The sequence below is a fragment of the Piliocolobus tephrosceles genome, chromosome 7, assembly GCF_002776525.5.
Source record: "Piliocolobus tephrosceles isolate RC106 chromosome 7, ASM277652v3, whole genome shotgun sequence".
NCBI classification, from domain to species: domain Eukaryota; kingdom Metazoa; phylum Chordata; class Mammalia; order Primates; family Cercopithecidae; genus Piliocolobus; species Piliocolobus tephrosceles.
The window spans coordinates 94,936,141-94,948,322 of record NC_045440.1 but is presented as its reverse complement, the minus strand read 5'-3'; the positions used below and the strand labels follow the sequence as shown (position 1 = coordinate 94,948,322).

Below are 12,182 nucleotides of genomic sequence, written 5' to 3'. Positions count from 1 at the left end.
TGATAGGGCGTTCAGACTTGGTGATGACTTTATCATTGTTTCCCTTAGGAGGGAAGTCTCTATTTATTTTGAAGGAGCAAGAAGCCCATTTGACTAGACTGTTATGTCATTTTTGAAGTCAGTTATAAGGCAGCCCAGAGCCCTGTGATGATGTTCATAAATCAAAATAGGGACAAGGCTGTGACAAAGAAAGGAACTGATTTATGAGGGGGATAGGGGTGGGAAGAGGTGTGAGTGGATATGTCTTATATAACAGGCACTGAGATTCAGCAGGCATCAAATAACCCATTTCTTCTCAGCCTCCATTCTCTTGGGCATTTGATCCTTTGCTAACTTTGTGACCTCCTTGCCTTTTATCGAGACAGTGTTTTTTAGATTGAGGGTAAGAATCCTGCACCTGAGGTCTCAGAGCTTAAATACTTATCTGGCGACAGAGTGAACCTGCTTCTTTCAATGCCGTGGTCCTCTCTCCTGATCCCTACTTAGAACCCTCTTTAGAATCATAATGCCAAGAGAGACGATCTGGGGGATTTTTAGTGGAGTGGGAGATGGTCTAGGCCAGTGTTCAAGAGCACAGGCTTTGGAGTTGCACAAACATGGCTTTGAATCCCAATCCTGTGACCCACTAGCTGTGTGACCCTTGGTGGGTTTAACTTCTCCAAGCCTTTGCTCCTCGTAAGTGGAGATGGTAACATAACTACTCCATAAGATGTTTTGTTGCTTTCCTTTACTGAGCACTTACTATGTGCCAAGAATTTAGGAGCTTTACGTGCATTGTCTCCCTTAATGCCCACAGCAAACATGAAGTAGTTTCCATTACTATTGTCTTCATTGGACAGATGATGAAACTGACAAAGAAGTGAAGTAACTTGCTTCAAGCCACCCAACTAATAAAAAGCAAGCCTATGATTCATATTCAGGCTGTTTAACTCTAAAGTTCAAGCTTTTAATCAACCTCCATTCATTGGTTGATTTAAGAAATGATTAAATAATGTATATAAAGTGCCTACCACCTGATAGATACTCAATACATGGTGGCTATTTATATCATTACTACTACAATAATTAAGTTATTAAACAAATTGGATATAGAAGGGGAAATTTGTTTTAGAATCCTACCAGTAGCTCTCTGAGATATTGTGTTCTTTGGTACAATGGATATCGGCTCATGAATATGACTGATGTTAAAATCAACTGCAATATATTCATCAATAGGAAAAAACATGCCCCATGAAGATTGATGCAAACTATGACTTGTGTCTATTCTGAAACCAGAGAGATAAGTTTGTCCTTTGCCTTTGGTGACAACAGACCTTCTCATTGTTTCCTTCTCCATTTTCTCCTTAGTATGGAAACCTGACTCTTGCTGAAGACACAAACGTTGGGTCTACTATCTTAACCATCCAGGCCACTGATGCTGATGAGCCATTTACTGGGAGTTCTAAAATTCTATATCATATCATAAAGGGAGACAGTGAGGGACGCCTGGGCGTTGACACAGATCCCCACACCAACACCGGATATGTAATAATTAAAAAGGTAAACAGCCCATTTATTTAATATAATTTGTCTTTGTTTGTGGGTTAATTTACTAATGACAGTGTGAGGATCTATAAGCAGAGGTGATGTATTAGCAGTCGCCTCTCAGGCATGGCGATAGGTTGCTGGATGCCTGGATTCCTCTTAGTCATTCCTGTCTTCCTGACAGACGGAAAGTCAGGATTCTAGACCTGGCTCTGTCGCTAGTTAGCCAAGTAAATTTTACAGGGAGGTAATGTCACATAAAATATATAAAATGCAGGATGAACAACTTTTTAGTATAAGTGTGTTCCATGCAATATTTGGGACACACTTATACTAAAAAGTTGTTTGTTATTTATCTAAACTTCAAATCGAACTTAGTGTTGTATTTTTTATTTATTTTTTATTTTTTATTTTTATTATTATACTTTCAGTTCTAGGGTACATGTGCACAACGTGCAGATTTGTTACATATGTATACATGTGCCATGTTGGTGTGCTGCACCCATTAACTCATCATTTACATTAGGTACATCTCCTAATGCTATCCCTCCCCTCTTCCTCCAATAGGCCCCGGTGTGTGATGTTCCCCTTCCTGTGCCCAAGTGATCTCATTGTTCAAATCCTACCTGTGAGTGAGAACATGTGGTGTTTGGTTTTCTGTTCTTGCAATAGTTTGCTGAGAATGATGGTTTCCAGCTGCATCCATGTCCCTACAAAGGACATGAACTCATCCTTTTTTATGGCTGCATAGTATTCCATGGTGTATATGTGCTACATTTTCTTAATCCAGTCTGTCACTGATGGACATTTGGGTTGATTCCAAGTCTTTGCTATTTTGAATACTGCTGCAATAAACATACATGTGCATGTGTCTTTATAGCAGCATGATTTATAATCCTTTGGGTATATACCCAGTAATGGGATGGCTGGGTCAAATGGTATTTCTAGTTCCAGATCCTTGAGGAATCACCATACTGTTTTCCACAGTGGTTGAACTAGTTTACAATCCCACCAACAGTGTAAGAGTGTTCCTATTTCTCCACATCCTCTCCAGCACCTGTTATTTCCTGATTTTTTAATGACTGCCATTCTAACTGGTGTGAGATGGTATCTCATTGTGGTTTTGATTTGCATTTCTCTGATGGCCAGTGATGATGAGCATTTTTTCATGTGTCTGTTGGCAGTGTGAATGTCTTCTTTTGAGAAGTGTCTGTTCATATCCTTTGCCCACTGTTTGATGGGGTTGTTTGTTTTTTTCTTGTAAATTTGTTTGAATTCTTTGTAGGTTCTGGATATTAGCCCTTTTTCAGATGAGTAGATTGCAAAAATTTTCTCTCATTCTGTAGGTTGCCTGTTCACTCTGATGGTAGTTTCTTTTGCTGTGCAGAAGCTCTTTAGTTTAATTAGACCCTATTTGTCAATTTTGGCTTTGTTGCTCTTGCTTTTGGTGTTTTAGACATGAAGTCCTTGCCCATGCCTGTGTCCTGAATGTTATTACCTAGGTTTTCTTCTAGGGTTTTTATGGTTTTAGGTCTAACATTTAAGTCTCTAACCCATCTTGAATTGATTTTCGCATAAGGAGTAAGGAAAGGATCCCGTTCCAGCTTTCTACTTAAGGCTAGCCAATTTTCTCATCATCATTTATTAAATAGGGAATCCTTTCCCCATTTCTTGTTTTTGTCAGGTTTGTCAAAGATCAGATGACTGTAGGTGTGTGGTATTATTTCTGAGGGATCTGTTCTGTTCCATTGGTCTATATCTCTGTTTGGTACCAGTACCATGCTGTTTTGGTTACTGTAGCCTTGTAGTATAGTTTGAAGTCTGGTAGCGTGATGCCTCCAGTTTTGTTCTTTGGGCTTAGAATTGTCTTGGCAATGCGGGGTCTTTTTTGGTTTCATATGAACTTTAAAGCAGTTTTTCCCAATTCTGTGAAGAAAGTCATTGGTAGCTTAATGGGGATGGCATTGAATCTGTAAATTACCTTGAGCAGTATGGCCATTTTCACAATATTGATTCTTCCTATCCATGAGCATGGTATGTTCTTCCATTTGTTTGTGTCCTCTTTTATTTCACTGAGTAGTGCTTTGTAGTTCTCCTTGAAGAGGTCCTTTACATCCCTTGTAAGTTGGATTCCTAGGCATTTTATTCTCTTTGAAGCTATTGCGAATGGGAGTTCATTCATGATTTGGCTCTCTGTTTGTCTGTTACTGGTGTATAAGAATGCTTGTGATTTTTGCACATTGATTTTGTATCCTGAGACTTTGCTGAAGTTGCTTATCAGCTTAAGGAGATTTTGGGCTGATACGATGGGGTTTTCTAAATATACAATCATGTCATCGGCAAACAGGGATGATTTGACTTCTTCTTTTCCTAATTGAATACCCTTTATTTCTTTCTCTTGCCTGATTGCCCTAACCAGAACTTCCAACACTATGTTGAATAGGAGTGGTGCGAGAGGGCATCCTTGTCTTGTGCCAGTTTTCAAAGGGAATGCTTCCAGTTTTTGCCCATTCAGTATGATATTGCCTGTGGGTTTGTCATAAATAGCTCTTATTATTTTGAGATATGTTCCATCAATGCTGAATTTATTGAGAATTTTTAGCATGAAGGGCTGTTGAATTTTGTCAAAGGCCTTTTCTGGATCTATTGAGATAATCATGTGGTTTTTGTCTTTGGTTCTGTTTATATGCTGGATTATGTTTATTGATTTGCGTATGTTGAACCAGACTTGCATCCCAGGGATGAAGCCCACTTGATCATGGTGGATAAGCTTTTTGATGTGCTGCTGGATTCGGTTTGCCAGTATTTCATTGAGGATTTTTACACTGATGTTCATCAGGGATATTGGTCTAAATTTTCTTTTTCTGTTGTGTCTCTGCCAGGCTTTGGTATCAGGATGATGTTGGCCTCATAAAATGAGATAGGGAGGATTCTCTCCTTATCTGTTGATTGGAATAGTTTCAGAAGGAATGGTACCATCTCATCCTTGTACCTCTGATAGAATTCGGCTGTGAATCCGTCTGGTCCTGGACTTTTTTTGGTTGGTAGGCTATTAATTATTGCCTCAATTTTAGAGTCTGTTATTTGTCTATTCAGGGATTCAACTTCTTCCTGGTTTAGTCTTGGGAGAGTGTGTGTGTCCAGGAATTTAATCATTTCTTCTAGATTTTCTAGTCTATTTGCATAGAGATGTTTATAGTATTCTCTGATGGTAGTTTGTATTTCTGTGGGATCAGTGGTGATATCCTCTTTATCATTTTTTATTGCGTCTTTTGATTCTTCTCTCTTCCTTGTTAGTCTTGCTAGCGGTCTATCAATTTTGTTGATCTTTTCCAAAAACCAGCTCCTGGATTCATCGATTTTTTGGAGGGTTTTTTTGTGTCTCCATCTCCTTCAGTTCTCCTCTGATCTTAGTTATTTCTTGCCTTCTGCTAGCTTTTGAATGTGTTTGCTCTTGCTTCTCTAGTTCTTTTAATTGTGATGTTAGGGTGTCAATTTTAGATCTTTCCAGCTTTCTCTTGTGGGCATTTAGTGCTATAAATTTCCCTCTACACACTGTTTTAAATGTGTCCCAGAGATTCTGGTATGTTGTATCTTTGTTCTCATTGGTTTCAAAGAACATCTTTATTTCTGCTTCCATTTCGTTATGTACCCAGTAGTCAGTCATTCAGGAGCAGGTTGTTCAGTTTCCATGTAGTTGAGCGGTTTTGATTGAGTTTCTTAGTCCTGAGTTCTAGGTTGATTGCACTGTGGTCTCAGAGACAGTTTGTTATAATTTCTGTTGTTTTACATTTGCTGAGGAGTGCTTTACCTCCAACTATGTGGTCAATTTTGGAATAAGTGTGATGTGGTGCTGAGAAAGAATGTATATTCTGTTGATTTGGGGTGGAGAGTTCTGTAGATGTCTATTAGGTCCGCTTGGTGCGGAGCTGAGTTCAATTGCTGGATATCCTTGCTAACTTTGTGTCTCATTGATCTGTCTAATGTTGACAGTGGGGTGTTAAAGTCTCCCATTATTATTGTGTGGGAGTCTAAGTCTCTTTGTAACTCTCTAAGGACTTGCTTTATGAATCTGGGTGCTCCTGTATTGGGTGCATATATATTTAGGATAGTTAGCTCTTCCTGATGAATTGATCCCTTTACCATTATGTAATGGCCTTCTTTGTCCCTTTTGATCTTTGATGGTTTAAAGTTTGTTTTTTCAGAGACTAGGATTGCAACCCCTGCTTTTTTTTGTTTTCCATTTGCTTGGTAGATCTTCCTCCATCCCTTTATTTTGAGCCTATGTGTGTCTTTGCATGTGAGATGGGTCTCCTGAGTACAGCAAATTGGACAAAATGAGTCTTGACTCTGTCCAATTTGCCAGTCTGTATCTTTTAATTGGACCATTTAGTCCATTTACATTTAAGGTTAATATTGTTATGTGTGAACTTGATCATGTCATTATGATATTAGCTGGTTATTTTGCTCGTTAGTTGATGCAGTTTCTTCCTAGCATCAATGGTCTTTACATTTTGGTATGTTTTTGCAATGGCTGGTACCTGTTGCTCCTTTCCATGTTTAGTGCTTTCTTCAGGATCTCTTGTAGGGCAGGCCTGGTGGTGACAAAATCTCTAAGCATTTGCTTGTCTGTAAAGGATTTTATTTCTCTTTCACTTATGAAACTTAGTTTGGCTGGATATGAAATTCTGGGTTGAAAATTCTTTTCTTTAAGAATGTTGAATATTGGCCCCTACTCTCTTCTGGCTTCTAGAGTTTCTGCCGAAAGATCTGCTGTTAGTCTGATGGGTTTCCCTTTGTGTGTAACCTGACCTTTCTCTCTGGCTGCCCTTAACATTTTTTCCTTCATTTCAACTTTGGTGAATCTGATAATTATGTGTCTTGGAGTTGCTCTTCTCGAGGAGTATCTCTGTGGCAGTCTCTGTATTTCCTGAATTTGAATGTTGGCCTGCCTTACTAGGTTGGGGAAGTTCTCCTGGATGATATCCTGCAGAGTGTTTTCCAACTTGGTTCCATTTTCCCTGTCACTTTCAGGCACACCAATCAGACGTAGATTTGGTCTTTTCACATAATCCCATATTTATTGGAAGCTTTGTTCATTTATTTTTACTCTTTTTTCTCTACACTCCTCTTTCTTGCTTCATTTCATTCATTTGATCTTCAGTCACCGATACTCTTTCTTCCAGTTGATCGAGTTGGTTACTGAAGCTTGTGCATTTGTCATGTAGTTCTCGTGTCATGGTTTTCATGTCTATCGGTTCTTTTATGGTCTTCTCTGCATTGATTATTCTTGTTATCCATTCATCCATTCTTTTTTCAAGGTTTTTAGTTTTTTGCACTGGGTACATAGTTCCTCCTTTAGCTCTGAGAAGTTTGATCAACTGAAGCCTTCTTCTCTCAACTCATCAAAGTCATTCTCCATCCAGCTTTGTTTCATTGCTGGCGATGAGCTGAGTTCCTTTGGAGGGGGAGATTCGCTCTGATTTTTTGAATTTTCAGCTTTTCTGCACTGTTTTTTCCCCATCTTTGTGGTTTTATCTGCCTTTGGTCTTTGATGATGGTGACATACTGATGGGATTTTGCTGTGGGTATCCTTTCTGTTTGCTTGTTTTCCTTCTAACAGTCAGGACCCTTAGCTGCAGGTCTGTTGGAGTTTGCTTGAGGTCCACTTCAGACCCTGTTTGCCTGGATATCAGCAGCGGAGGCTGCACAAGATAGAATATTGCTGAACAGCGAGTGTTACTGATTCTTGTTCTGGAAGCTTCGCCTCAGAGGTGTAACCAGCTGTGTGAGGTGTCAGTCTGCACCTAGTTGGAGATGTCTCCCAGTTAGGCTACTCAGGGGTCAGGGACCCACTTGAGCGGGCAGTCTGTCCGTTCTCAGATCTCAACCTCTGTGCTGGGAGAACCACTGCTCTCTTCAAAGCTGTCAGACAGGGACATTTACATCTGCAGAGGTTTCTGTTGCTTTTTGTTTAGCTATGCCCTGTCCCCAGAGGTGGAGTCTACAGAGACAGGCAGGCCTCCTTGAGCTGTGGTGGGCTCCACCCAATTAGATCTTCTCAGAGGCTTTGTTTACCTACTAAGCCTCAGCAATGGCAGGCGCCCCTCCCCCAGCCTCCCTGACGCCTTGCAGGTAGATCTCACACTGCTGTACTAGCAATCAGGGAGGCTTCATGGGCGTGGGACCCTCTGGGCCAGGTGTGGGATATAATCTCCTGGTGTGCTGTTTGCTAAGACCCTTGGTAAAGTGCAGTATTAGGGTGGGAGTTACCTGATTTTCCAGGTGTTGTGTGTCTCAGTTTCCCTTGGCTAGGAAAAGGAATTCCTTTCCCCCTTGTCCTTCCTAGGTGAGGCGATGCCTTGCCCTGCTTCAGCTCTCACTGTTCGGGCTGAACCTGCTGACCAGCACCGCCTGTCTGACACGCCCCAGTGAGATGAACCCGGTACCTCAGTTGAAAATGCAGAAATCACCCCTCTTCTGTGTCACTCACGCTGGGAGCTGGAGGCTGGAGCTGTTCCTATTTGGCCATCTTGGGCACCCCCAGTGTTCTATGTTTTTATTTGCTAAATCTGGCAACGCTGTTAGGGGCCAGGAGTGGCACTCAGGGCCTTGCTTTCACTTCCCCCTTTGCAAATGTGAGGAGTTGGGTTGGATGACCCCATGGGCATTTTAGGCTGTAAACCCTTTATTCTAACGTGCCAGGCAGAGATACCTCTTGATTAACAAAACTGCTGGGTCTCCTTTCAAGGTCAATAGACAAGTTTCTTTTCAATTCCCCTCCCCGCTGCTTTACTTTCATCTTTCACTGTATTGATAAGCCCATGGGCTCTCATTCTGTCTCTCCCTCTGTAAGGACTGGGTAATCTGGAGTCAGAGTCTTAATTACCTTGGTTCCTGTCTGTTTGTACAGGATTCTCCCAACCCTCCCTCAATCTACTCCTGTCCCCTGCCATGTACACCTGAATCTTGACTCTTTTCTCTGTGGCTTCCTCATCTGTGTTTAGAGCATGTCATGGGTTTACCATATGACTCAATTGGAAGCAGCACTCAATGCTGTCCAATGTTCTTACAGTTAAGATACTTTCCTAGGGGAGAGAGTGAAACCTCGCTGTTAAAAAGGGCCAGAGAGAATTTGCAAGGGTGGCTAATTATTTAAGATTTGCAGTGCAGTGTGCTGGAAACTGCAAAAGAAAATTCTGGAGTACAGTTTTGAGCCAGAATAAAAGAAAACTGAAAGAGGCTAAAAATGAAGACAAAATAGAATAATTTCACAGAAAATGGACAGAAGCACAGAGGAAAAAGCACTAGTGCTAAAGCAAGCCCAGGCACAGAGTCTTGGAATTCTGATCCCATTGTTACCAAACATTCCAGCTCGAACCAAGGGCCCTGCTGCATTTCAGCAGAGAGGTTGCTGTGGACCAGCTCAAAGCCTTGGCCTTGTGTGTGAATCCGACATTTGGAAAAGGTACCATGCCAACCTTCTCTTGTGCTCACAGCAGTCTACATGGAGAGAGAAAAATCACAGGATAAAGGAAAGGGCACTTTTCAGACCTTGCAGTGGGTTGGGGTGTTCCTTTGCAGGTGATGGGGGCGGCTTTCTTTTATCCTTTTGCAGGACCAGAGCTCTCTAGGAATCTAAGGGAAGATAGAGGCCTATCCATCCCAGAATGAACAAGGCCCATATGTCACCTTTTATTTAAACAGCGGTTTAACTTGGCCATTTGTGGTTAGTGGGCCCTTTTAGGGAGATATTGGCACCTACCTCAATGATTAGCGGTGGGTGAGAGCTATGAGTATTCTCCCTCACAACCGAACACGAGAGGTATGCTACAGTAGAGTAGGCCTCTGACCAAAGTCTTTGTCACATCCTTACTTTATATGTGATTCTATTTCAAGTGTCTATTTTATCTCCTAGCATATACTAGAGGTTCAATAAATATTGCTTGACTTAATGAATAAATGAATTCTGTCCCATATACAATTATGAACAAGCAGACACATAGGTGATCATTCAACCTGTGCTTTAGGCCTATGACCTCCCAGCTGTCTGTCCCTTGGGCACTGTGATAACAATCCTTAAGCAAGTGGGTTTGTTCGACCATCCAGAGGCAGGAGATAACTGGCAGAACAGAACTGAGTCCTGGAACTCTGCAGGGTATAATCTGCTGGCCAGGCCAGATATCTATACTCCTGTTCACAATGACTAAGGGATACACTAACCAAACAGCATATCTTTTATTCTGAGACAGGTGCAGTGCCGCAGTCATAGCTCATTGCAGCCTCAACCTCCTGGGCTTGAGTAATCCTCCCACCTCAGCCTCCTAAGTAGCTGGGACCACAGGCATGTGCCACCACACCCAGCTAATTTTTTATTTTTGCAGAGATGGGGTCTCCTTATGTTGCCCAGGCTGGTCTTGAACTCCTGGGCGCAAGTGATCCACCTGCCTTAGCCTCCCAAAGTGCTGGGATTACAGGTGTTTGAGCCACTGCGCCTGGCCCAAAGTGCATATCTCGGACACCACTCATATCACCAAGAAAATTTATTTGTAAGATCGCTTTGCTAATGAACAAACCTTCTAGTTCTGATTGAGATAGTGTTGGCTATCATAGCTACCTCTGGGATATAGATCTTGGATTAGGTTCTTTCAGATGCTAAGCAACAACCAACCCTGGACTGTAGATTCTTGATTAGCATACACCAAATGTTAGCCAATTCCCCACTAGGATATAGAATAAAAATATAACAAAGGTATGTAGCCATACTATTTGTTATTGAAGTGTTTTATAGACTATATAATTTGGTTTTTTATGTATGGCTTTGTCTTCTAAGTCCTTGCCTATTAAGCCATCAAGGGACTACCACTGTTCTGAACCACTGTGTTAATAATTTTTAAACATTTAAATTAAGTTTGTTAATCACAATTATATCATTAACAGTTCTTCTGAATTACAAATGTGCTAATCACAGGTAAAATTCACCGAGGGACTCATACGTGGCAACTATAGTTTGTTTGCATAAACTCTCTTGCTTCTCCTACTGATTCTGAGGGAGGCAGAAATTCAGGCCCACAGCAAGGTACAGTCAGGCCTTCTGGTGATAGCAGAACTGGGAACTTGACTCCACGTCTCCAGCTCCTCTCAGGATGTAATTTCTGTGAGTCCTGGTGTTGCCACTTACTAGCTTGTGGCCTTGACCAAATGATGTAACCTCTCAGGCCCCAGTTTTCCAATCTGTAAAAATGGGTAAAATGGTAGCACCTTTCTAGTAAGGATGTTGAAGGATTAAATGCAAAAGTACGTATATAGTTCCTAACACAGCATCCAGCAGGTTGCAAACTTAAACATGTGGCATCACTTGATTCTAATTAATTAGAGCTAGGATTCTACCTGTGGACAGGTATGCTTTCCCCTGTTTCCTAAGGGGGCCAAACTTGCCTAATTCAAGAGTCAAATGGTGCATACCAAGGACTGCAGCCTCAGTCACTCAAGGGGAAAGCCTGGAAATGAGTAATTTTGGCAAGTGCCCAAAGCGATCCTTCAGATTAAACAACTGTCAGAAATGCTCCCTGCTCTGTATTTACTGCTGCCCAAGCTCCAGCCTCTCGTGTGGTTGGTTATCATGTTCTTGGGGCCAAATGTGTGTCATGAGCAGGAAAGCTATTTCTTTGAACCCTGCCTGGCTCAACAATAACTCTCCTGGGATCCTGTTTCTTGAAATTCAGGGTTCTGCCTTTTTTTAACTGGCAAATTTTGTCACTTCTCCACTATGGCTGATCCTTTTGAATTCTCAATTCACTAGCTATTTTTAACTAGCACAAATGTCATCTGGAAAACCAATGTGCACACTTTGATCTCATCAGTGATTGCTAGTGAAAATGGTAAATATCCCAGTCTTAGCCCCGCTCCTTCAGCATTTTCTTTGCCTCCAAGTTGAATCTAAATCACTAGGTTTGACCTGTCAGGCAGTTGTGTGCACAAAAGGAATTGTGGTGCGAGCAGGTTTTATCAGTTAACTTGAATATGTGTTGCCAGATGGGACTGAGGCCATTCCAAGAGGCAGTGCAGGTCTCTTGACTTGGTCCTGCAGTCGTATCCCCATGTCATGAAAAACAATGCACATGGCCGGACAAGGCTTGTTCTTGGCTCAGCTCTGCTGATTACCGTTTGCTAATTTAGCATCTTCCATTTATAATTTCTCCAGAAGATTTGATGTTTCTCCAGGTGTGGAAGTTATGTGAATAGAATTCTTAATGGTAGGCTGCTGCTTTTCATTCGTTCTTCCATCCGGTGTTGAGGGAACACTGACACTGCCTTCTAGCTAGTCTTCCTGCCCCAGTGTGGATCACCTCGAATCCATCCCCCATGCAGCTGCTCCTAGAGTTATCTTTCTAAGACACAGATCTGACCTTGTTAGTCAAGGATGAAGTTCCAACTCCTCAGCTCGCCATAGAGTCTTCTCTTTCCACTCAGCCTTGCACGTTCTCTTCTGGTAATACAGGCTGCTTCTCATTTGCACATACAGTGTCTCATTTCTTTAAACCGTTGCCTCTGGGACCAGTGATGGAACGAGGAAAAGCCAGGGAGGGTGCTTAGGACCTGCGTCGTGGTGAGGATGGATGCACATGCTCTACCTAAGCATATGGACAGCTGTGCTG

At 41.8% G+C, this 12,182-nt stretch overlaps 1 protein-coding gene across 2 annotated transcripts in view; it reads left to right on the top strand.

Annotated features, from left to right (window-relative positions):
- The window catches only part of CDH17 (cadherin 17), a 90,262-nt gene that overhangs the window by 57,049 nt on the left and 21,031 nt on the right, over nucleotides 1-12,182 (top strand). For both annotated transcript variants that reach the window (XM_023222866.2, XM_023222865.2), the window contains exon 12: nucleotides 1,348-1,539. In XM_023222866.2, the coding sequence (XP_023078634.1) occupies nucleotides 1,348-1,539 (192 nt within the window). The remainder of the gene's footprint in view (nucleotides 1-1,347; nucleotides 1,540-12,182) is intronic.